General features: G+C 34.0%; 1 protein-coding gene across 3 annotated transcripts; it reads right to left on the bottom strand.

The window, feature by feature from the left end:
- Positions 1-135: 135 nt before the first annotated feature.
- Positions 136-25129, bottom strand: Pnisr (PNN interacting serine and arginine rich protein). 3 transcript variants are annotated; one of them, XM_076858405.1, is made up of 12 exons: positions 25001-25127; positions 15187-15300; positions 13492-13680; positions 11913-12136; positions 10335-10506; positions 8920-9110; positions 6998-7135; positions 4838-4937; positions 4074-4127; positions 2750-2920; positions 739-1825; positions 136-490 (listed from the first exon to the last, which is right to left on the bottom strand). In XM_076858405.1, the coding sequence occupies exons 2-12, from the start codon at positions 15272-15274 to the stop codon at positions 460-462; spliced, it is 2445 nt and encodes an 814-aa protein (XP_076714520.1). In that variant the 5' UTR covers positions 15275-15300; positions 25001-25127; the 3' UTR covers positions 136-459. The 3 variants fall into 3 exon arrangements, with proteins under 3 accessions (XP_076714520.1, XP_076714521.1, XP_076714522.1); XM_076858406.1 differs by lacking the exon at positions 25001-25127 and adding an exon at positions 24488-24581; XM_076858407.2 differs by lacking the exons at positions 136-490; positions 739-1825; positions 2750-2920 and having other exon boundaries at positions 2927-4127; positions 25001-25129.
- Between the last annotated feature and the right edge of the window lie 1774 nt (positions 25130-26903).

Genomic DNA, 26903 nt, shown 5'->3' with positions numbered 1-26903 from the left:
AAACTACTAAGTTAAAACCGTTTTCTTTGGGGGAAGCGGGAGGAAGTACCTTTAAAACCTGTTATACAAAATTCCAGCTGCCTTTTTATAAAAGTACGTTCCTTAGATTAAAATCATAAAATTACGGTGCAAGAGTTTAACAAAAATGAACTAAAGAGCTTTATTGACATCACAGTACATTCGAGAATAATTTTAAGAACATTACAGCTGAAAGAGAATGGCATGTTTATAGTCTTATTATGCACTATTTTTTGAAAAAAATGTAATACAAAGAAATCCTATTAAGTAACTTGGAGCAGCATTTGGAAAAAAATACACCTATTTACAGATTAAAAAAAAAAAAAAAAAAAGATTCTGGTTTCACCTACACAGCCACAATGTGCCTCTATAATGAGACAAGCCCTTAAAACTCATGGAATTTTTTAAAACAACATCATGGCATTCTTGCCACATCATTCCTCAGCGCTTACGACGGGGAGGGGTTGTTGATCTGGAAAAAAAAAAGGGAAAAGACAAAATTTAAAAATAAAAATGTGTTTGAAATTAAAAATCTGCAATTTAAAATAAATAGTATTATATAGGATTTCTAACATTATTTAAAACTATGATCATTTATCAAGTACCAAGTACCAAACTGAGTTTATTAAAGAGAGAGAGAGAAAGGACACTTTCAACTTTGAATAAATTCAGTCAAATTTTTTTTAAAAATCAGACAAAATACTTTAAAAAGTATACTACCTTGATCGGGACTTAGACTTGTGTTTGCGGCTTGCCTTCTTACCAGACCTTTGAGATTTCTCCATGGATCGCGATCGACTATGTTTAGGCTTCTTAGCCTTCTTTTCTTTGCTACTTCCTGGAGATTCAGAACTGCTCCTTCCACTAGAATCAGAGCCTGAATGCTTTTTACTATCTTTGGTAGTACTTTTCTTACTATCCTGTCTAGAATCATGTCTTATGATTTTAACAGATATAGAACCACTCCTAGAGAATGTTCTTTCACTTTCTCGTTTCCTTTTTAACCTATCATCTTGACTACTGAATTTAAAATCTTTTTCTTCCCTTTTTTGTTTCTCTTTTCTTTTATCCTGTTCACGCTCCCTTTCCTTATCTTTCTTTTTCCTATCTTTATCTACACTTCGACTCCTTTCCTTTTTCCTCTCTTGTTCTTTAGCCTCACCTTTATGCTTATGACTGCTCCCACTAAGATTTCCACGTTGATCCTCAATTTTACGCCTATCTCGACTCCTACTGCGACTGGAACGACTGGTTCGTCTATCCCTCGAGCGACTTCTACTTCTACGTCTCTCTCGGGAAGGACTCCGATTTCGTCGTCTTTCTCTTTCAAGGCTACTTCTATTAGATCTTCTCCTATCTCTAACCTTAATCCTAGCCCTGTTACTCTCTATTTTAATTCTGCGAGAGTAGCTTCTACTTCTGCTACGTCTAGCTTTAGTTGTTGGAGATCTACTCCTACTATGTCTCTTTTTCCTTTTAGGAGAAGAAGACCGAGAAGATGTGCGACTACTACCTGAGCTAGAACTGTATGAAGAACTAGAGACAGTACTACTAGTACTACTAGTTCTGCTATTGCTACTGGAACTACCACTACTAGAACTTCCTGATCTACTCCTTCCTTGTTTCTCTTTTTCTTTATGCTCTTTTTTTGGTTCTAAAACTGACGTATTTTCATTCGGAGTTCTTTTCTTTTCATTAACCAGATCACCATCTGCTTCTCTTGCTTCTAGCAGTGATAAACTATTTTGCTCTTTATGGATAAATTCATTCATCTCTTTTGCAACCCTTTCTGTTTGTTGCTTTTCTTCTGAAAAAGAAAAAGACAAAAAAAAAAAGGCTATGAAAAGTTGAACTTAAAACAAAAAAACCTATAGTACCAAATTTCAAGGTATCGGGTTCTAACAATAAAGCAGCACTATTTAATAGAATTAGTATATAAACAATATAAGAAATTCAAAAATTTTCTAGTAGCCACATTAAAAAGATAAAAAGAATCAGAAGGAATTAGAATGTTTTATTAACCCAATATATTAGAACTGAATATTCTACTTTTTTAATGTATAATCTTTGAAATCTAGTATGTATTTTATACCTTACAGCACCTCAGTGTGGGCTAGCCACATTCCAAATACTCAATAGCTACATGTTACTAATTAGCTACCATTCTGGTAGTCACAAAGACTATTAAAGTGTGGAGATGCGTATGAAGGGAAAGAAGTTTTCCCTTTTGTTCAATTACAGCAACTTAAGGAAAGTAAGTGATTCATAGAAAAATTTGAGCAGCTTACTCTTAAAAAATCATCTTTAAAAATTGTCTAACATTTTTTAAAAAAGAAATTCTAATATTCTCTTTCATTATTCCTAGTATTATATAAACCCTTAAAAGCTGTCCTCAGGTAAAGTATTTTAAATAAAAAATTTCTAGGCCCTTTTTCCTTATGCTCATATATCCAAACTACTTGTCAACAGTCTTACAAATAACATTCCTCCACTTGAAAAAATCTTCTTTTTCATTTCAACAATTTTAATAAGAAATAAAGTTGCTCTAAATAGATTAGCTTACAGCCACTGGAATGAATGGCTCCTAAAACAATGAAAAATTTGTGACCTTGGTTTCAGTTATAACATATATTACTTGTAATCTAGACTCAAAATTCATTCTATCCTGATAGTTTAAAATTTAGCAATATTGCAAAACTGAACAAAAACTACACAAATCTAAAAGATATACCTTCCATCTGTTTATCATGTAATAGCTGTTGTTCTTTCTCTTTTCTCCAAAAAGCTTCCTGTTTTTGCCGGATTCGGTGCCGCAATTCTTCATCATCAGTGTCAGATGACTCAGAGCCTCTGTCGCTCCTCTCATCTTCACTGTCTCCTGATCCGTAACCACCCAGTCCACCTGTGTGCATAAAGCTCAGTCTATCATATGAAAAAATTATGCTATCATTAAAAACTTTTTAAGGTCCGAGAAGAAAGCTCATTTTTTTTTTTTTTAATTGCCTTTTCCTGGAAGAATATGCTTATTCGGGGTGGGGAGAAGCATAAATTCAAATGTTTAAGAAGTTTATTGAATACTGAGACAACTTTATATCTTATTCTTTCTGGGGTATTTTATATATTTTTCACCATTATGGAATCATGATAATGGCTGTTTCACTATCCACACTGGCCAACAAAACCATTTAACAGGGTAGTAATAAAGTCTCACTAAAGCTTAATCAATTCAACTATCTTAATAGAACTTATGATGACTCTGAAAATATTTCTAAAGTTAAATCTTTCATTGTCCAAAGTTTAGGAATCTCAGGTAAAATACTAAGCATTTTTTCCCTAAAATTAGTATACTGTAATTCTCATTGGTACAAACTGATAGGACACTGAAACTACTCCCCACCCTGAAGTGGTCTAAATAGTAACCATAACAAAACCATATGGGCATTTGGTTTTACCCAGTTCTCTTGTGCCTCACAAAAATTATGAAATGAAGATGTAGAAAAGGCAAATTCAAGTTTTAGAACCTTGATAATGTATCATGCAAACAGCAAATTCTGAACACATCACTACAGTTATCCTATGATAAGTAGACCCTTTTCTCTATGTTAAAACTTGACTTGTTGCAATACAATTCATACAAAAGCCATTAAAAGCATTAGTGGATAGACAAAATGCCTAAGGTATGTATGCAATAATTCTGAAAGTGAGCTCAGATACTATCATGGCTAAATTATGACCTCTTAAGTACAAACTATATATATAACTATACATTTATACAATATACATATTGGAGCAATTAATGAGGAAATCCTTCATTCAACTTGCCCCAATAACCTACAATTAACCATTACATTTCTAATAGTCCGACTATGACTGCTTTAAGTAAAAAAAAAAAAAAAAAAAAGTAAGCTTTTTAGAAACTGATATAACCCTGAGATCTAGGTTTTATAAAATGAGTAAGAATAGTGCAGTTTCAATACAGAACATGTGGAGAAACAAGATAAGTGTGATTTTTTTTTTTCCCTTTAGGCCCTCTGACAAATAAGGAAAACACTTACCGAGTCCAGAGAGGGAAGCCAGTGCACTGGACTGTGCCAGCTGTTTTGCAGGAGCTTTGTATCACATCAACAACAGGAACAACATGTTAACACAAATAGCCACGATTTCATAGTCATGAGAGTCTATGGTATTGTTAAATCTACTACTATTGCTGCTTTTTGGGGAGAGAAGAAACATTAAAAACATAACATTCATTTTAAACCAGTAGCATGTCTGGCTTTGAAATTTTAATTCTGATGTGAGCTGAAATTGGTTTATAACTAGGAAAAATGTTGACTAGTACAACTGTATTTCTGAGATACAGCACATAATTTTTGTCTTCAATATGTATTTAAAGTGTTACTAAAATCATGGGGGGCTGGAAATCACTTGTTTCTGTGAGAATTATAAGTGATAAAAGTGAAAATTCACAAAGTGCAAATTAAAAATTCATTGTCAAATATATTATACTATAAGTCATATATTGATACCATGGTATCTATAAAAAAAAAATCAGGTGAAATAAAATGAACATCAGAAATTTGCCACAATACATGTTATAGGACAACAGCATGATTGCTAATTTGTGTTCAGGTAGGTCAGATAAATATATTTGTATAGTTTTAATATGGTATTTATGAATCTAATCTTTCCCAAAGAGTTAAAACATGCATGGAGATTATTTAAATATCTATATAGTAATTCAGAGGACAACAAAAGTCCAAAATAATCAATAAAACCAAAATTCCCCCAGAAAAACAAAACTAAAACACCCACAATATACCTTTCGTTGCTTTCCGGTGTGCATCTTTGGCTACATAATAAATTTCTTCGTCTGTGACATCCAACAGAATTTCAGTCAGAAGCATTTTTGTCAGCAACATCTAAGGAAAAATATTTATACACAGTTTCTTATTAATTATTATAGTTAAGAATATAGCTTGGTATTTTCAAAAAGTTAAAATTCAAAGCCTTTTTTTTTTCTTTTTGGTACTAAGGACTGATTACTGATTACTACTGAGTGCATTACCACTGAGCTGTTTTTATTTTTTATTTTGAGACAGGGTTTTGCTAAGTTGCAGAGACTGGCCTCCAACTTGTGACACTCCTGCTTCAGTCTCTCAAGTCACTGGGATTATAGGTATATGTCACTATGTGTGGCAAAAACACTTCATCAAGCATTTTGAGATCAGAGCAGCCATTCCAAGAACAATCTATCTTGAAAGCTATTCTAAAGCACTGAAACTTAAAAATTTTAAAGTCATGAAGATTAAAAAAAAAAGTTCATCTATAGAGACACTGAATTCTTTGTTTTGTTTGTTTTTACTTAATTTTTTTTAATGTGGTCCTGAGAAGATTGAACTCAGTGTCTCACACGTGCTAGGAAAGCGTTCTACCACTGAACGACACTTCTGCCCCCAAACACTGAATTTTTATTCTAGAATGACACAAAAAGTTAAAAGTTCCTAATAAAAATTTCTATAGGTGCTTTAAAATTAAAGAAGTAGGCTTTCATTTAATAATACTGGTAAGCAGTATGGTATCAGTTTCTTAATCACTTCTTAAGGTTAGGTTAAAAATATCTATGAGGGAGAGGGCAAGGAAAGTTAAGGACTACCAGATGAAGTTCTTTTATTCTTGACTACCAAAATGTAACTCATAAACTATAACAGTTATTTAAATAAGAGTTAATGTCGTGTAAGATGGAGAGTATACTAGGTTTGGAGTATGAACTGGATTTTTGCACTGATTTGGCTACCAAGAATTGTTTGAAATGTAGACTCTTAGTCCCCTACCCTCTCTATGCTTCTAATTACCCATCTATTAAAATGAGAGCAGACTGAATTGGTATTATCTCAATGTTTCAAAGACCTCTGGTCTTGCAATATGGGAAGTACATCACATTATTCTCCTAATCTCACAAACTGACAATATACTTTATAGATAACAGAGGCTTTAAAAACTATTACAATGAAGAAATACAATTAACTCTGTTCAATCCCAGTGCTTCCTAAACTTATTTTTCTGTAAATTCTTCTAATCTTTCTCAGTATTTCTACTTAAAAAACAAAACAAGGGGCTGGGGTTGTGGCTCAGTGGTAGAGCACTTGCCTAGCATATGTGAGGCCCTGGGTTCGAGTCCCAGTACCGCATATAAATAAGATAAAGGTCCATTTACAACTAAAATAAATATATATTAAAAAAAAAAAAAAAAAAAAACCTTAGAAAATAACAGATCAGGGCTGGGATTGTAGCTCAGTGGTAGAGTGTTTGCCTAGCATGAGAGAGGCACCGGATTCACTCCTCAGCATCACATAGAAATAAATAAATAAAATAAAGGTATTACCAGGCACAGTGGTATGTACCTGTAATCCCAGAAACTCAAGAGGCTGAGGCAGGAAGATCTTGAGTTGAGAGCCAGCTTCAGCAATTTAGCGAGGCCCTAAGCAATTCAGTGTAACACTGTATCTAAATAAGATACAAAAAGGGATGGAGATGTGGCTCAGTGGTTAAGCACCCCTGTGTTCAATCCCTGGTTCCAAAATAAATAAATAAAAATAAAGGTATTGTGTCCATCTACACCTTAATTTTTTTTTTTTTTTTTAAGTAACTGATCAACATATTCTCTTGGGTCTCAACCAGTAAAATTTTAATTTTAATTAAAATTAAATTTTAATTACATCACTGATATTAAGAAACAAGCTTAATAACTGCTTTATAGGTTATGATTTTGTGATTTATTTATATTATTCGAATTCTTTCAGGGTAGTAGTGGTAGGGGTATTATTTGAATCTTGTAGACATAATTTGCCTAGCAATCTACATATATGAAGAAATAGTTCATAACTGTTTCAGATTTCTCCATTTTAATGTTTTAGATAACCAATCAATTTTAAAACGTTATACACAAATCCTTATACATAATAAGAACTTAACATGATACCATTTGATATTCTTTCTCTTCTTCAGTCATCTCTGGTTCACTTTGCTCTTCCTGAGGAACTGGAGATGGACTTCTGGTGATTTTTCCACTGCTTGCAGCCTCAATGTTTTCAGTATCTTCATCTTCCTCATCACTATCCTACAAAAATAGTAAGTAGTCCAAATTGATGTGTAATATAAAATCTTTATGAAAAATACAAAACCTCAAGTTAAAGTTGATGAAACAAAAACATACAAGTGAAACTGCTCTCTGAATTACACTGTTTTTCTTATTTGGTGCTGGGATCAAACTCCTGGATGCTAAGCATGTGTTCTACCACTAAGCACCCTTCTAGCCCCTCTAAATTACGTTTTTGTAGTACAGATTTCATTTGGTAGTTTAAGGTATAACCCATGAAGGAATGTAAAGAGGCTAATGAAAATCAATTATTTTTTCAATTTTCTTTTCTCTTTGGTCAATTTTGACCTTATTTTACAAATAACCAGAAAAACATCCCAGTCAGAGACAAAAATTTAATTGATATCCATTATACAGGATGGCCCCAAAATAAGTGGCTTGTAGAACTTTAGATAAATGGACCATAGCAGCACTAGTCAAAATAATTTTTACAACTATATATTTAAGCCATTTACCTAACGAGACTTAATATGAAAAAATCCCTGGTCGGTTCCAAGATCTCAGCTTGCCCTGAAACTTAACAGTAGACAGATACATAATAAATTAGGTTTACTTGAGACTAAGAAAATGCCAGCAGTTTGTCTGTATCTCTTTATAGTTTTAGGTTTCAATGTCTAGATACCATACCCTAAAAAGGGGACCCTTGCTTAGTCAAAAACAACCGCAGCAGCAGCAACAAAACCCAAAAATCCCATTATCATAACTCCCTGTAATGCTATTAAGAAAAAGATAAGATAGCTATTTAAATACTATTATGGAAAGACTATTTGAACCAAAGGACAAATATATGCAATACAAACACAAAGGCATTTGGGAGGACAATCTCCAATTTTTTTAAGACACTAAAAGAAATCTGGAGAGCCACTGTGTCACATAAAGATCTTCTTTGATCTTTAGAAAAGGTAAATTCTAATGGTGTTTATTCTTTCTCATTTCATAACATCTACATAGATTTGGCAGAGGTGTTTTAGAAGAAAAATAAAATTAACTTAAGATCTTTGGGGAAAACCAAAGACCAAAATCCAGTTATCCTGCTGTACTTGAAACTTACTTTTGAAGCAGAAAATGGCCCTGAGGGGAAGACCCGTTTCCTGAGTTACATATTGGGTACTGATGTGGCTGTCATACCAGCTAGGAACATGTTAATGCTGAATAGAAAAATTCCTAAACTTCTCATGCCATTTAACTGATGAATGAAGATTAAAAGACTTAAAACACAGTGATTTTCAGTACTCATGTCAAAAACAATGAAATATATTACATCCTTAGGTATAAGTATTTACTCATAAGAAGGGCAGAATTATTTCTCTATTGCCATTTAAGGTTTTTTTTTTTCGTTGTCAATGGACTTTATTTTATTTATTTATATGCAGTGCTGAGAATCAAACCCAGTGCCTTATACATACTAGGCCAAGTGGTCTACCACTGAGCCACAACTCCAGAGCTCTACTGCCATTTATTATAGTTTTAGGGAGTCAGCTGAACTATAATGAAAGAATATAAGATTTGTTTAGACCAATCCAGAATCTGATGGAATAAATCTCTTTCTGGAATAAAATGTTTTATAAACTCATAGTTCCCCTTTCCTTCATCTACTTTTTTCCCATAATACATAAAAAATAAACCCCAGAATACTTACTGCAAGTAATGTCAGAAACATTAATTTTTCTTATAATTATCAATCTCAAACTTTTTGCACAGACAAAATTATCCCAGGGAGTTTCTTGCCAAAGGATTCTACTTACAAATTTACTTCTCTGAGGTAAGCGAGGGCCATCTCCTCCTTCAGCATCTTCTGTGGCCTTCTTTTCTTTTTTGGACAACTGTGAACGTTGTTGTTCCATTCTTTCTTTTTCTAATTTCTTCTGCTTCTCACGTTCCATTTTTTCAAGACCTTCACGAATCCAAGCTGGAAGAGTCCTGCGTTTTACTGCATCTGTTTTACACCAAAAAAATATATACAAGTCAGGCAAAAATCATAACAATTGAGTTCCTTCTTGGTTTTCTACAAACTTGTGAGTAAAAATAAAACACAAAGCCCATCAATATCATGATTTTCTTTACAACCATCCCATTTTCAAAGTAATATCAAGTATGTTCAAATGCTTATAATTTGCCAGGGCACAATAAAAAAAAAACAAAACAACACTAAACTGTCACCTCATTTAATCCTTACAAAAGTCAGAGGAGATTACCATTATTATCTGACCTCTTTCATAGGTGAAGAAACTGAAGCTTAAAGAGATAAATGAATATGCATAAAGTTAAAAAGTCAGTAATATGTGTGTGGGTGAAATTCTATATTAAGTTGTTTCCTAAAATATGAAAGCAGAGTCAAATAAAAGCACAACTAAATTTTCACACTAAGAATTCATTAAGTAAGTTAAAAAAGCCATAATTAGAATCTTCCTAAAATATAAAAAGAAAAGACTTTAAATGTTCTAGTCAATTAAATGTTAGATGATTTGTAACTTTCCAGATAAAAGTAGTATTTATGTAAACTGGCACTGGCAATAAATTAGCTTTAAGGTTATTTAAAAATTAAAGTTTTCTGCCAAAATACTTATGGAGAGTGAAATAATCAAAGGAAAATTAATTTGGCCATAGTGTACCAGATGAACTGAAAGTAAAAAAAGACCCAAGATGGAGAAGAGTCAGGTTTAAAAAGGGAGAACTGTTCATAGAACTGCATAATGTACTGAAATATCAACATTGAAGAAAACTGCAAGATTCTCTAGTCATCAAAAATTGCATTTTAGGGCTGGGGATGTGGCTCAAGCAGTAGCGCGCTCGCCTGGCATGCGTGCGGCACGGGTTCGATCCTCAGCACCACATAAAAACAAAGATGTTATATCCATCTAAAAACTAAAAAATAAATATTAAAATTCTCTCTCTCTCCCTCTGTCTCTCTCTTAAAAAAAATTGCATTTTATCACAAAATATAGAACTTAAGGTAAATATTTAAAGACTATTCAAAATCTTTTATAAATCAGCATCTTTTGTGTAATTATAAGGTTTTATATTATTAAAATGATAGGGTTTTCAAGCACCAATTTTTAACATATCAGAGGCATTAAAACAATTTAAGAAAATAAAGACACCCTTTTTACAGTGATAAAGAAATCATGCCAATTGTGGTTCAACAAACTTAAATAGCTACCAATTTGTGGAGGCTCCTGCTTCACAGGAAGTGCAATAGGTGAGCGTTGCCGATCTCTGAATGATGATGGCCTTTCTCTCCGATTTTGGGGAGGTGCTGGAGGTCCTGGAGGTCCTGGTTGCCAATAAGGAGGATGAAATCCACCTTGCGGTGGACCAAAAGCAGCCCCATGCTGAAAGAGTATTGCATTTTATTTTTCTTCAATTTAAAAAAATACACTCTCTGGGACACACGTGTGTTATGAACTGGGACAGTAGAAATCCATGTGTGCAGCAAATCCAAGAATTCCATGGTTCTAACATCCACCGATATTTCTGAAAGCCCCAAGAACCTAGGCTTACTTCTCTTAAGAAAGATAAAGATTTTTGCCTATTAAATGTAAAGAGCCTTCTAAAACTCAGCTGATACACTATTTTCAATTGTATAGAAGCCCTACTGGCACCAATACATGAAATATCAAATTTTCTTTTAATTAGAAAATATAGGAAATTTCTTGTCAATTTAAACTTCCTTTTTCTAGTGAACTCAAGTTGTTCCTATAATCCTGCAGAATCTATTTATGTATAAGCAAAGAAAGAAATGAATTATTACAGTAATTTTTTTTTTTTTTTTTTTGCAATTCTGCTATTTTTCAGAGGCTTTTCTAAGGCCTGTTGCCAATAAAGAAAATTCTTTGTCTTGTTAGCATGGGATTCACAAGTAAAATGGGTAAGTAGAAGCTCTCTATCACTATGTTTCTTAAAAAAATAAAATAAAATAAAACCACCATATATGTATAGAAAGTGAGAGCATACAACCAGTATCTGAATATATATTAACTCGATCTCAAGGCAAATACATTACCAAATTTACCTTGGAATTAGTGAAATATTATATGGGGCTTTTCAAATTTTAAATCATGACAGCTCAGTTTATAAAGTAACAACTGTAATCAGTTATTTCAAAATGTCATCTAGCATTATAACTTATGGGTAGACTATAGCAGAGTAAATACAGAAAATAAAGTCTCACATAATAACACTATTCCCCATAGAGTTCTATGTCCCTAGGAATGAACTGGATGTTACAAAGGATATCATGTACAAGTCCATTAACATGTCATGTCGGAATGGGAAAACAACAACAACAACAACAACAAAGCCACTAGAAAAGTCATAATTCTACATAGCAGAAGGACCTAGAGTTAGGAAGATGATCTATGTTCATGTGTATTATTAATGTCTTAAAAATAATCTATTATTGATAAATAATGTATTCAACTACTGTGCACTTTCTAAATATTTATTCAATATTTAAATGTATCACTTTGAAATTAGAAACAAAGTATCATATAACTATTGAATTTATACATTTTTTAATTTTACCCAAAATTTCCTCTAATGTTTCTTATACTATTTTCCTAATCAAATAAAAAATCAGAAAATAAAAATCTAATAATTTAAATAAATTGATCACTGTACATGCTTATCTGTACAACTCTGAAAAGTGAAACACATATCTTAGGTATTCTTGATGAGATACTTCCAAAAATGGATTACGTGCACATCTACAATATTAAAGCAACAAAATATCTTTCACCTGATAGTCAAACTGGTTCACTGGCCCCACTGCAAAATTATCGGGTGGTCCACCAAAGTTGTGATTGTTCTGGTTAAATATATGCCTGTTGTCAGGGGCAAATTCCCCACTGTCCTGACTGTTGCTGTCTTCAGAAGGAGGAACAATGTCCATTGGGCCTGGTGTTGGTGGCATCCATGGCTGATCTGGAGGGGGGTGTGGGGGCTGCTGATGCATTCCCCATTCTATTTAGGATTTAGGCATAAAAATATTCAACAGGGGGTTATAACAAAATCAACACAAATTTTTAAGATTTCAAGAAAGCTAGATTTTTCAGTAAAGAAACAGATTTTTTTAAAAAACAATTTATGACTTCTTGGTCAAATTCCTTTTGTATATCTTACAAATAGGCAAAGAACTAAACTATCTTATAAATAATTCAAATGAGTTAAATCCATTCTAATTCACATCCCGAACAAATGGGAATCAAATGCCCAAAATTATTTTTAACGAATGTAACATAAATCCACAGAAACTTTTTAAATTTTTCTATTCTTGTTCAATAACACCATAAAAATAATACTTAAATTTTTATATAAGTTCTTTCTTCCATGAACACATTTATCCTCACAACATCCCTGTGAGGTAGGGGAAATCAGGTCTTATTTTTGCCCATTTCATGAAGGGAAATTGAGGCACACAGATGTTAAATAACTTTACCAGGGTCACAAAGAAAACCAGTAGAGTAAAACTGGTGAATGGGGATGCCAGGGTGAGTCATTTAGAAACTTGAACTTGGGGATTAAAATATTTTCAAACTTGAGAAAATTTGGCTTTTAGGAAAGCTAGAAATAAATCACCTCACAATATCAAAAATTAGAATATTTGTTATTTTTAAAATAGTATTAGGGAATTCCTTCTTGTATTTCCATTTTTTATAGTAACATGAGAAACAATAAATAGGGAAACGGGAATATGACTTCACCATCAGCATACCCAAATGAGAAATTCTTCTATAAATAGTTTAAAGTGATTATTAAAAAACAATAAAAATACAAGCCATGGAATTAGCCAAGGAATCTAAATCATACTGTGAATTAAAAAAAACAAACAAAAAATAAAACAAACAGAAACTTATGGAAGATCTTCACTATCAGAAAAAAGGAAAGAGTAAGATGGGTGGATGGTTGGGGCAGAGTATATTTGACAGACTTATTTGTCACATAGTGACACAATTTTTCTTTAATTAGAGGCTAGACATGTACTCTGCCAGTGCTGCTTCTGAAAAGGCCAGAGGTTGCAACAGAGAGACAAAGAATGCTCTCTTCCCTAGATGCCAAGTGAGGTTTCCAGAGTGTTCCCAGCCCCTGTCAGCCTAGGAATGAAGAACCAAGAAAAGAATCAAACTGAGTGCCACAATGCTAGCAGAATGAGCACAGAATAATTTTAACCACTAAATGTCAAGGTCAAATCAAATTGAGACTGCCTATTCTTTAAAGAGCATTAATTTCAAGAAGTCATAAAACTAAGCAAATTAATTTACCATTAACCTTCACTTTATTTTAAAAACAGTCCTAAAATTTGGAAAATGTAAACAAACCTGGTTGCCACATTCTATTAAAATTGGAATCCCCTTGAAAATTCCCATGATTGTTTGGACCAGATTCCATTGCAGACATATCTTGTCCATTTGGCATCATTCCTGGTGGTTGTTCTACTATGCTTTGCTGTCCTGAAGCTTCTCTTTGGGCAATCCAAGCCTGAGCCAATGCTGCCCAGTCAATCTGGCCTAACGTAAATTAACACAGAATTTAACATTCAGAATGTAGGAGCTAAAAAAGAACAGTGCCTCTAATAAAACAAGCATCTCAGTTATTCCTTAATAAAACTTTAAAATTTTATAGAATGTTATACCTCAAAAGATGCTTAGAAACTAATCCATACTCAGGTCTCAGCATAATCTACTTAACATCTTCTAAACTGAACTCCACAAAGACACTTTTAACCCATTGCTCATACTAACTCACAGGACGTTAATGCCCTGCATCTTACTTTTACTAAGTTTTAAAAAAGCCTCCTGTTGCCTCTTTTTAAACCACCATAAAAGTAATCAAAGTCAACCATTTCTTCCTTAGCATGTACTATATTCTTCTTTCCAGGCCTACCTTTGAGCCTACAGATCTGAATAAGTATAGTTATCTCTCCCTGCTCCTCTCCGGGTTGCCGTTATTTAAGGCTCCCTTCTCCAGAAATACACTTTCCTTAACAACTTTGTAGTCATTCTTCACTCAAAACTCATTGTCCCTCACTATCTTGAAGGTCTCTACACTTCTTCTCCAGCTTAAGATCAAATATTATTAATAAAACAAATAAAATAGAATGGGACACATCTTTTTCACATCTCAGTTCAGTAAAGATTAAATAGACAATCTCACATACTTTCAGTGAAATTCAGATTTGGCATAATCTGGATGAAGTTAAACTTAGCAATGTGTATCTCTAACTTTTAAAATCTGCAACTGCAACCTAGCAAACCTAGCTATTTTACTTAAAAAAAAATTAAACAAGTTAATAATGATATGTACAAAAAATTATGATGTTTCAAAAATAAAAAGCTGTAAACAAATATTCAAAAGTAGGATTTGTTAAATTCTAGTATGATCCTAAAACAGAATGTTATGTAGATAATAAAAAAAAAAATGGCATCAGATTATAAAGTTGGCCATAACATAAACAAATGTTAAAGTAAAGAAACATATGGGGGAGAGGGAGAAGCTCCCTATACTATTCTTCTATATTTATATATGCTTGAAATATTCCATAGTGAAAAGAAATCTTAAAAGTGCTCTGGTATAGCTAATACACTGAATTTGATCTAATTGTGTAAGATTCAGAATTAACAACAGGGGCTAGGGATACAGCTCAGTAGTAGAGTGTGTGCCTTGTATGACCAAGGCCCTGTATTCTAATCCCCAGCACCACAAAAAAAAAAAAAAAAAAAGAAAGAAAAGAAAAAAGAATTAAAGTATGCTCTATTCAAGCAGTAAATTTTATGCTTTTTTATTTCTTTGGAAAAACAACACACACTAATATGTAAAATCTTTATAAAGCTTTCTATCCTTGGGGGAAGTCTTTCAAAGAAAAATTCTTATTACATATGTGTGGCAAGGCTGTTAATGATAAAAGTTACATTTTGATCATAAAATGATTCAAAATGAATCCCAATTCTGTTACCTATCACCTCTCCATTTCTAAATACCCACCCCACTCCTTATCAAATTCAATTTTTTCTTACTTGGATCCTGTTGATGCTGGAATGACTGCATCCACTGTTGTTGGTTCAAGGGCCATTGCTGCCAAGGCTGTCCTCCTTGATCCCACATTCTTTCTTTAAAAATATATTGATTTTCTATTTTCAAAAAATTAAACATAGGTTAAAAATTACACTGCAAGTTCTTTAATTTTTAATCCGAACACATCAGAAATTGTTATATGATAATACATTAATGTGATTAGAGCTCAAAAATTCTGATCAATATATTACCAGAGATGACTAGAATTTTTAGTTTGGTCAGAAAGAGTAGAAAATTTTATATTAATGCTCATGTTAGAGTTTGGTGGCCAAAAAAAGAAAAGCTCTAATCAACTTAGCTTAAAAAGGGTAAAAATATAAGTATATACAATTTTCTGGAAATCTGATTATTTTGAAAATTATACAAAGTTTTTATTCTCCCTCCAAATGACTCCTGAAAAAGAGTAACTAAATAGCGATAGCTGATGAAGAAAGTTTCTCCTTATAATTATAGTTAATAAATGCAGACACTGGAACAGAATTAGAAAACTGCCATAATGCCAAATCTAATAATTGATTCAGGAAAACTTGGAAGAAAAGTTGATGAGAAATCAAATTCACAGGTTACCAAAATACCATCCCCAAAGATTGTGAGGTGTCTATGAATGGAAGTACTATGTTCCCAAAATCACTACGAATATTCTTACCAAAAATGTTTAACTGAAACTAAAGAAATTATAGAAGATTAAAAAAAATGACATAAACAATATCTGAAGAAACAATCAGACAAAGCCAGAAAGTGAGAGAATCTCCAAGACCTGGTTTCTTAACATGTTAAACAGATTGAAAAATTGTGAGTGGGTCATCATACTAGCCTGCTTTTTTGTAAATAATCCTGAAAACTTTTCTAATAAAAAAAATTTTAAATTCCTACAAGTCTATTATCTTTGTACTTTATCAGTGATATATAACCCTATTCAAGAAAAGAGAGACTAGATCCTTCTCTCTCTCCCTGCACAAAAGTCAATTCAAAACAGATTAAAGACCTAGGAATTAGACTAGAAACTATGTAACTCATAAAAGAAAATATATACAACAGGCAACGTAGCAGGCAACAACTATCAATAGGATCCCTAAAACTTAGTAAATAATGCTAAGAATTAATAAATGGGATGGCATCAAATCAAACAGCTTCTGCACAGCAAAAGGAAACAAGAATGTGAAAGAGAACCTACAGAATGGGAGAAAATTTTTGCTAGCTATTTGTTGACAGAGAATTAATATCCTGAATATATAAAGAATCCAAAATAAGTTAACACCAAAAAACAACCCAATTAATAAATGGGCAAATAAATACTTCTCAAAAAAAAGAAATACAAATGGTCAACAAATACATGAAAAAAATGTCCAACATCATTAGCAATTAGGGAAATGCAATTCCAGTCTTTGCAGTATTCTCAGAACGTTATATAGTTCTGTTAGTGGTTGCTTCTGATTTCTTTGTGGATCAGGGGTGGTACATTTCTTTGTTATCTCGATTAATTTAAAAGGCAAAACTACTTGTCTTCTGGTTATACTAATATAGTTTATAGCATCACCATCAGTAGAAGAAAACAAAACTAGTACTACATAGCACCACAACTGGAACTGGACATCAGTTCCAAGCTACATATAGTTCTTTTTAAAATCTTTTCAGTGTTTCTTTCTTCTACCCCCACTTCCTCCTTTATTTCCCAACTTTAAAGTCCTTTAAAGCTAAATTAGTCATCAGAGTCCTCAAAAAGTAACTTTAATTTCAATTTTAATTAAAGTTAACAAATCAAAAGGAAACACCAAAAAGCAATACCAACTGCTATTTTAACTGACTCAGAGGTTCTCCTTCTGTTTAAAACTTAGGTTGATTCACCTAACAGCACAAATATTTATATACTGGGATGGTGTGAGGGAGAATGTGTATGTTCTTAGATTATGATAATTACAATAGAATAAATTTCAGAGATACAACATAAAAGTGTGATTATTTCCACATTAAAGTTTACTTTCTGTTAACTTGATAATGGGGAATTATTTTACCATTATAAAGTTAAGGAAAAGGGATACACTGAAAATAAAGAGGCAAAGCTTCTTAAAATCTTTTTAAAAAAACTTTCTAAATATGTTATCTACTTGAACAATCCATTCACCATACAATATAATGTCAAACAATTTAGAAAATGAGAAAAAGGGAACAAACATTTGAAAATATTTTTGTCTACCTGGAATTAACTTAAATGGTATAAATAAGGTAATAAAATGCATTAATTCAATTTTTTTCAGTGGTACTCAGATTGAATCCAAGGCCTCAAACATATGAGGCAAGTACCTTACCACTGAGCTGCATCACCAACCCTTTGCCTCATCCTCCAAAGGAGCCGGGATTACAGGCATATGCCACTGTGTCCTAGCTTAATTCAGATTTTTCTATAAAAGTCTGAAAATTAGCAAAGACAAACAAAAACAAAGAAAAATTTTTCCATCTTTTCATTTTCCACACAGTACAGGACAACACCAAATGAATAATAACTAAGTGGTCTTTTTGTTTATGGTACTTCTCAAGGTTAATAAGAAATTTGGTGACCTATATTTATGAGAATGAATATGCTGACCTAAGCACAACTTTGCTGTGTTTCCAAACTTTTAACAGCTTTTATTAGTATTCAATGCATGGGGGTTGGGGTTGTGGCTCAGAGGGAGAGCGATCACCTAGCATTCATGAGGCACTGGGTTCGATCCTCAGCACCACATAAAGTAAAATAAAGACATTGTTTCCACTTATAACTAAAAAATAAATATTAAAAAAAAAAGAATTCAATACATGGATTTTTCAATCCTAAATTTTACACGATGTAGACAGAGTTCTATAAGGTGCCTACTGGAGACGCAAACAGTAAAACCACATTAAAAATTAAATAGTATATATAACTACCTACATCATTTCCGAAACATAATTATTTTTTTCCAGAAATCACTAGTTTCCCTTTCTTACTCAAGTTTAATAGATGTCATGAACTTTTTCAGTTCTCCTTTTAACTTTTCTGATCATCACTTGTCACCTAGACTTTAAAGCATAAGCTGTGGTTCATGATGCCTACTTCTACCTATTTATTAGCTATTTGAACATGGCAAAATAGTCTTTAATCCTTGAATTCCCCACTTGTTACAATGGAAGACACAATGACTACCTCATAGGATTATAGTGAAAAATACATGTAAACAGCACAGAAAGTTCCAATTAGTGGTGGTCAATATAATATCATTACCAGCATTTTCTCAGTATCACTTCTCGTAGCAGGTTTTTAAAAAAAGTTGATAAAGCCCTTTTTCTTCTATTCAAGTGCATTTTATTCTCCAGAAATAATCTAAGACTTACACAGATTTTCATTTTATCTTTGGAAGAACTCGTTTGTCTTATTGTCCCTACTTCTCACCAAATCATAGGTTGATTAAAAAAAAAAAAAAAAAGTGCCAGGCATAGCTGCATATGCCTATTATCCTAGCAACTTGGAGGCTGAGAGGGGAGAATTTTAAGTTCAAGATCAATCTGAACAACTTACTGAGATTCCCCCTCCTAAAAATAAATTCTAAAAAAGAGCAATAACTTCAGATATATAAATATATACCAAGAAGTTTTACTACATAATTTTGACTGTCTGATTTGTATTACTTACAGCCATTATTCTATATTTTTAAACCAATCACTTATAATGTAACAATTGTTATGTATCCCAAAGCTTTTCTTCCTGAAAGTTCTTATGGAAGCTACTATACAAGTATAGTATAGTGTTTGATAAATTTAAGCTGAGAAAAATGGAGAAAAAGATGTGAAACTGTGAAAGGCAGAGCAGAATTTAAAAAAAAAAAAAAACAGAAAAGAAAGTGACAATAAAAGTCATGGAAGAAGTTAGAAGTTAGGAGCTGGGCTGGGGTTGTGGCTCAGTGGTAGAGCGCTCGCCTAGTATGTGCGGGGCCCTGGGTTCGATCCTCAGCACCACATAAAAATGAATGAATAGAATGAAAGTATTGTGTCCAACTACAACAAAAAACTAAATATTAAAAAAAAAAAAAAAAAAAGCTAGGAGCTACTAAGGTGATTCAATTAAATTTGGAATTAAGAAACTTGATCTGATTACCAAGAAAGACTCCTGGATGAGGGTATAGATATAAAAATGAACAAAAAAATGTACCTCTATTCAGTCATTTAAATGAATAAGGTAGATTTTTATGACAGATGTTACAAACCATGTTAGTGGCGAGAAAAACTTACACAGACACATAAATAGAGATCAGGGAAATTTGATTTTTGATTATGATGTTCTGTACTCTTGGAATGACTTTATCATGAGTGCACTTTTCAAAATATATAGATTTTAAAAGTTAATCAAGGGAAGCTGATGAGCATAATCAGTAATGACTGATATGGAAAATAAAAATTAAGATAAAAATCACCTAACTAAGAGACACTGGGCAAATCACCAGACCTTTATTTCATTTCTTATAGAGTAAATTTCTATAATTTAGTCCAAAAAAGGCGCCTCTGGTCATGAAAAATAAATTTAGAGTTACATTAAACATTGTAGTAAAAGAAGAGATTTTAGGCAAAGATCAGATATATTTAGATATTTAATATTATCTCTTATATATGTTTCAATATAACTCAACACTTGATAAAAGGTTTCATTATTTTTTAACTAAAGAACAAGTACCTAAGAATTTAGACGTCCTATTCTTTCTTTCTTCATTTTCACCATAACATTGTCACTATTAACAAACTTAACAAATAAAAAATGTGAAAAACAGAAGTAGTAGAAAAACCTTTCACTGGGTAATCAACAGACATGCTTTGTCCCTCAGTATCTGTGAGGGATTGGTTTCAGGATGCCCATGGACACCAAAATCTGTGGACTCTCAAGTCTCTTATCCAAAAAGGTGTAAATTTGCATATAACCAATGCACACCCTTCTATATACTTTAAATCATCTTGATATTACTTATAGTACTTAATACAATGTAAATACTATGTAAAAGGTTGTTATATTGTATTGTTTAAATAATAACAAGAAAAAAAAAGGGTCTATGTTCAGCACAGATGTTATTTTTTTCCCCCAAGTACTTTCAATCTGCAATTGGTTGAACCCACAAGATATGGAACCCACTGATAGGGCAGACTGTGTTTTTAAATTCACTGTGGTTCTTTTGTTCCTTGGTTTGTTCTGCACTGCTGCAGATCAAACTCAAAGGCCTCCAAAATGCTAGGCAAGTGTTCTAACTTAGCTACACCTTCAGGATCACTTTGGTTTAATGACTGGCACAAAAGTATACCATTGAAAATGACATTTACAGTTTGGTTTAATAATGATTTGGAAAATGTTAGTAACTGTTAAACATGGGACTTCTCTATACTTCTGCATTGTTTGAAATGTTCCTTAATAATTTAAAGATGATATACACAGTACTTCTTACAGGGAAAATGTAATGAGTTTTCATATTTTTGTCTTGGCTTAAAGAAGAATCTTCTTGAGGGGAGAAGAAATATCTTACAATATCTAAATTCTCTACACTGCTTTGTCCATACTAAGTGGTTAAATACTCATTCACTAAAATGTTACCAAGTAAATATATTAATATTTGGTCATGAAAATGACATTCTAATACTGCTGCTGTCCTTTTATAACATCAAAATTCGACCCCAATCTATCTATACTTCCTTTAGACTTAATTTTAAAGATCAATAGACTCAACTTTTTTTAAACTTGAAGAAATTTGATGACTGATGAGTCAGATTGCAAACTTTTTTTTGAGAGTATATTTCTTCGCACGGTCAAGTGAACTGTAATATCCTTGGAAAACAATTGGGATTTGGGAAGACCAGAAAGATTTTTTAAAAAATCAAGGTTTATACCGCATCATCGAAACTATCACACTGCTACAAATAAAAAACTTATGATTATCACCAGTGTTGTAGACTGAATTGAGTCTCTTCAAAAGTAAGTTGAAGTCCTACTCCCTCATAATTGTGAATGTGTCCTTATTTGGAAATAGTCTTTGCAGGTGTACTCAACTTAAGATTAGGTTGTACTTAAGTAGGCTGACATCTAAACAAATGACTGGGTTCCCTACAAGACAAAAGACTCAAACACCCAGACAGAGAATGTCATGTGACAATAGTGGCAGAAGTTAAAGTGAGGAGTCTACAAGTCAAGGCCAGGACTGACAGAAAGCACCAAAAGCTGGAAGAGGCAAAGAAGGATGCTACAGCCCAGGGGAACACAGCCCTGCCAAATCTTGATTTCAGACTGTCTTTGGAACTGTGAAATAAATTTCTGCTGTTTTAAGCCATCCACTTTGTGGTAATTTGTTATGATAACTCTATGAAACCAATACAGTCAAGAAATGATCATTTAGCTTACTCCTTTCTAAAATGATTTTGTATTACAATCATCCTGTCTCTTGAGTTTCCTAAAATGACAACAGTTGTTAATATTTGCAAAGGTCACCCACAGACTGTGAGACAGAGATGAATGAGAATTAAAATTTGGTGTTTTAAAGCCCTCATGAATCAAATGCAAAATCACAAAGATATAGAACCAACTGGGAGGTTGAGGCAAGAGAATCATGAATTCAAAGTCAGCCTCAGCGGGGCTGGGGTTGTGGCTCAGTGGTAGAGTGCTTGCCTAGCATGTGTGAGGCCCTTGGTTCGATCCTTAGCACTGCATAAATAAATAAAATAAAGTATTGTGCCCATCTACAACTTAAAAAAAGAAAAAAAAAAAGTTAGCCTCAGCAAATTATCAAGGCCCTAAGCAACTCAAGTGAGACCCTGTCTCTAAATAAAAAAGGTAGGGCTCAGTTAAGTGCCCCTGGGTTCAATCCCCAGTAAACACCTCCCTGCAAAAGACAGACAAACACACCTGTCCTTTTGATGCATATGGTAAAATTATTCTCAAATCAAACATAAAGCTGAAAAGTCACAAAATACAAAGATCCTCTTTCCACCTGCCAGTTCAGTCTTACACACAAGTGACCTCAAAGTCAAAAAGAATTCATTTGTTTAATTCAAGTTAGGTGGAAATGGCACTGGTAAAGATTATTCTTGAAATGTGGTTAAAAAAAAATTGATTTGATTTCACATGCATTTTAGTATACTGTGAAATATTTTGCAGCTTGTAGTTCAAAAGAGGAACAGTACTAAAAAAACAATGCAGAATTGGATAGTTTGGTTCTAATGCCCCCCCCAAACTAGTAATAACTGAAAAATAAAGGTCTAAAGTGACAATTAGCAATGAGCATGTTTATGCACCTACACCTTAGTTCTATGTCATTTGGCAATAAAAGAATGATGAGTTCTTAGAGAAGGAGCTGATTCTAGGACTGGGACAGGAAATATGTGACTGGACCATCTTATGGTGCCAAGAAATACGAAAGAGCTAAAAAAAAAAAAAATAAAAGAGAAACAGTACACAAATTGAAAGATATGCCAATGGTCAAAGCTGAAACAATTTAAAAATCAAAATGAAGCTATATTGGATTATAACAGATTATAAAATAAACATCCATGGGTCTACACTGACATAAATGTTTAATTAAGCTGGACACAGTGAGACACACTTGTAATTCCAGCAACTTGGAAGTCTGAGGCAGGAGGATCCCAAATTCAAGACTAGACTCAGTATTGTAGCAAGGCCCTAAACAACTCAGCAAGACCCTGTCTCAAAATAAAAAATTGAAATTGGTTGAGGACATGGCTCAGAAGTCAGGCACTCTTGGGTTAAAGCCTCACTACCAAATAAATAAATACTTAAATAAATTAACAAACAGGAGGAAAGGGACAAATCCCCCATAGAGACTTCCAAATAAATTGTGAAAATACTCCATCCTAACGGAGGGGGAGAATAACTCTCCATTACTAAAGGTTATGCAAAGCAACTTCCTTCCAAAAAGTCTAGCATGGAAAGGAGAAAAGGAGGTAACTTAACAATGGTAAAGCCTGACAAACACTATCTCAGGAAGATGATCAAACTCACTATCAATATGTTAAGTCACACTAAGAGTATATACTCTTTATAGCATGTGATGATCATTCTCCCAAAACCACTAACAGCATTTCAATCATGAGGAAAACATCTGGCAAATTCCAGTATACCTGACCCACACTCAAAAATGTAAAGGTTATTCTACAGAAGTATGCCAGGGCTGCCATAACCAACTACCACAGAATACTACTTTAAGCAACAGAAATATATTTCCTCATAATCATGGAGACTGAAAGTCCAAGATCAAAGCTTCAGCAGGATTGATTTCATTCTGAAGCTTTTCTCTTCAGATTGTAGATCCCTCTGCATCTAAATCTCTTCTTCTAAGGAAACAAGTCATATTGGATTGGATTAGGGCCCATGAGAATGATATTATTTTACCTCTTTAAAGACCCTATCTCCAGGGCTGGGGCTAGCTAGGGTCAGTGGTATGGCACGTGAGGCACTGGGTTCAAACCTCAGCAACACATAAAAAAATTAAAATAAAATAAAAGTATTGTGTCCACATACAACTAAAAAAAAGACCCTATTTCCAATATGGTCAAATTCTGAAGTAAAGAAGTTAGGACTTCAACATATGAATTTTGGGGGACACAATTCATCCCCTTTTAGTCATTAAAAAATCAAAGCCTGAGAAACTCTCACAGGCCAGTGGAGACTAAAGGCACATGACACCTAAATGTAATGTGGTGCCCCAAACAGGATTCTGGTGAGAAAAAAGAACTACAGTTTAAAAAACTAAGGAAATAGTAATAAACCACGGACTTCATTAATAACATTTTATCAATATCTTCATAAATTGTAACAAAAAGTACCACACTTATCAGGAAGAAACGGGAAAGGAGGGACGATTATGTACTATCTGCTCCATTATTCTGTATATCAAAAATTATTCTAAAATGTAAAGTTTATTAATAACTTTTTAAAAACAGAGTCTCTCAAAACCATCTTAAAAGAACTGATTCACTATTATTCTCCCGATAGCCCTTTTACACTTTACAAAAATCCCAGAGTAAAATCTTTTTGTTCATGTTTTGTTGTTTTCACTGTATTTAAATGAGAAATTTCAGGTTTTCTTTGCTTTACGTGGTTCAGGGAGGGAAACAGATTAATAAGGGATTTTAAATTAGAATGTTAATTTAACAATTTAATCACCCAGAATCAAAATTTGTCCAAAGCCCAATTTAAGTGACGATACTATCCACCATAAGACGAAAACAACCGAAATATACTACCTGTTTCCTTGTGAAGCTTAACACATAACGTCCATCACTGGATAAGAACACAAGAAAAACAAAAAGTAAGGCACCTAATTGGAGTTAACAGGACGCAGTGGCCTTCAGCTGCGCCTGCGTAGTTGGAGCCGCGCAGAGTGTAAGCTCAAGGCCTCGGCCCCCGCCTCCTCCGCCGCCGCAACACCCCCTCCCCAGAAGAGTTCCCACTGCGCACGCGCAGTACTTAACGGCCGGTCAGGAGCCCAACAATTAGTCCGGTCTCATCCAAGAAGAAACTCTTAAATTAGAAGAAAAGGTAGTGAGCGCTCTCTTTAATAGCATTTCCCTTTTACAGACAGCACCGCTCTGATTCACCAAGTCAGGCAGACACTGCTGCTTTAAGGGAAAGAGGTTCCAGCAGTCACGCCAAGCAGCGTAGGCAGCCTATTTAACTCATGGTACCTAGGCCACAGCAACCAAGAGGCTTGTAATAATCCAGCAAGTCCCCACGTGCAATTGTTCTTCATCACTTACCCACTCTTGTTCCGGAACACCGTTGTCCCACGGTTCTTGGAATACCTCTCCAACCCTTTTCGATGCTTCTACTTCTTCACGAACAAGACAAGATGGCGCACGATAGGACTCACCCGGAAGTGAATATTAATAACATCCGCTTGTCAGCTGAAGCCATACTTGCACTCGTCCTTGCTTGTCGGCATGTCACTGTGGCGGATTGACAAGGTCCGATGCCATTTTTGTTATGGGCAAAACCACATCGACTTCTACAAGCGTTTGAACATTCCTATACATCACCTCTTAACGTATGCTCGCTCGGGTGCCCTACGCATTTTCATCTTTATAGTGGGCAGAAAGCCAAGAGCCTAACTGTCCTACACAGAGGACGCCCTCAAATCTCTTACTTTAGTAATAAGCTCCTCCTTCAAAAGGACGTGTGTATCCCACTCCCGCCCCTGGAACATTCCCGCTCTGGGAAAAAGGCTGAGTTCGCGTCTCCACTTTCAGACTACGGAAGGACTTGAGGGTCAAACTCAGTCGTTTCTGGTCAGTTGGCGAGTGATCCCGGAACAGCTTTTTAGGCACGACAGGATTTGGCCCCAACCTTCTTGGAATACCCGAGACTGGAGCCTCATTGAACGCTGCCGAAGGTTCGGGGGAACAGGATATTTGTGCGGGTGGCCTGTTTGGGTCGATAGCCAAAGTGGAGACTTTATCTGACCCACAGCCATCTGCCGTCCCCTTTGTTAACCGAAAGCATGGCGCCCCTTCTGGAGATGTTTGCTCAGCTCTACTTGGCTCAACTAGTTCTTAAATTTCTTTATCCGTGACCTTTAGGAAATAGTGTTCGGAAGTCTTCTATTCCCTTTTCCTCTCGAAGGGCATATGCAGTGCAGTTCCTTAGAAAGAAAACTTGGACTCCACAATGTTTTAATATGAACAACATTTGTCTATCAAAAGTACCAATTTACAGACTAGGAATTTCAAATTAGAAAAAAGTGTCCCCAAAATGTAGTATTTATTTCTTAGCTAATCGTGGGTAAATGCCTTTCCTGAGGTGACAAATTTTTGCATAACTGAAGAAAGCCTGCACTCAGAATCTAAATCATTTCCTTCGGAGTTGGTGGGCAGGAGAATCCTGCAGATTACTGTAGAGTCAAGAGTACTACTAAATGAATAACAAACATAAGTATATGGCCCACGATTGGTCTCACCCTCAAGGAATTATTACTAACATCTGCTTGTCATCTTTAAGGGAGAAAATATGGGTACCCTTTATCAGTGTTCCTTGCTAAAGCACTCTGAACCCAGAAACACCTGGATTATCATCAGAATGAAGTCCTCACTGGCTGAAGATCTGCTGGTCCTCTTTAGGAATTAAACCAGAAACAATGCAACTCTTAGAAAAAAAAAAAAATGTATGGCCAACATATAGGCACAGGAAATGACTTTCTCAATAGGACCCCTAAAGCTCAGGAAATAATGCCAAGAATAAATGGGATGACATCGAATTTAAAAAGTTTCTGCACAGCAAAGGAAACAAGAATATGAAGAGAGAATCTACAGAATCAGAAAAAAATCTTTGCTAGGCATTCTTCTAACAAAGGATTAATATGTGGAATATGTAAAGAACAAAGTTAACACCAAAAAAAATAAAAATTAAGAGATGGACAAATGAACTCAACAGATAAGTCTCAAGAAAAATACAAATGGTCAACAAATACATGAAAAAGAAAAGTTTTAAGATGATTAGCAAGGGCTGGGGATGTGGCTCAAGCGGTAGCGCGCTCGCCTGGCATGCATGTGGCCCAGGTTTGATCCTCAGCACCACATACAAACAAAGATGTGTCTGCCGAAAACTAAAAAATAAATATTAAAAAATTCTCTCTCTCTCTCTCAACTCACTCTCTCTTTAAAGAAA

The sequence above is a fragment of the Callospermophilus lateralis genome, chromosome 6, assembly GCF_048772815.1.
Source record: "Callospermophilus lateralis isolate mCalLat2 chromosome 6, mCalLat2.hap1, whole genome shotgun sequence".
Classification (NCBI taxonomy): Eukaryota; Metazoa; Chordata; class Mammalia; order Rodentia; family Sciuridae; genus Callospermophilus; species Callospermophilus lateralis.
The sequence above is the reverse complement of the archived record's forward strand: the minus strand, read 5'-3'. Positions and strand labels throughout refer to the sequence as shown.

Bases quoted from the DNA above. Each gene is read 5' to 3' on its own strand.
- Pnisr (XM_076858405.1), bottom strand. From the start codon at position 15,274: ATGTGGGATCAAGGAGGACAGCCTTGGCAGCAATGGCCCTTGAACCAA. The intron at 13,681-15,186 runs GTAAGAAAAAAT...AATTTACGTTAG, and splicing joins CCAGCATCAACAGGATCCAA to GCCAGATTGACTGGGCAGCA. The intron at 7,136-8,919 runs GTAAGTAGAATC...CTATTTTTGTAG, and splicing joins TACCTCAGAGAAGTAAATTT to GATAGTGATGAGGAAGATGA.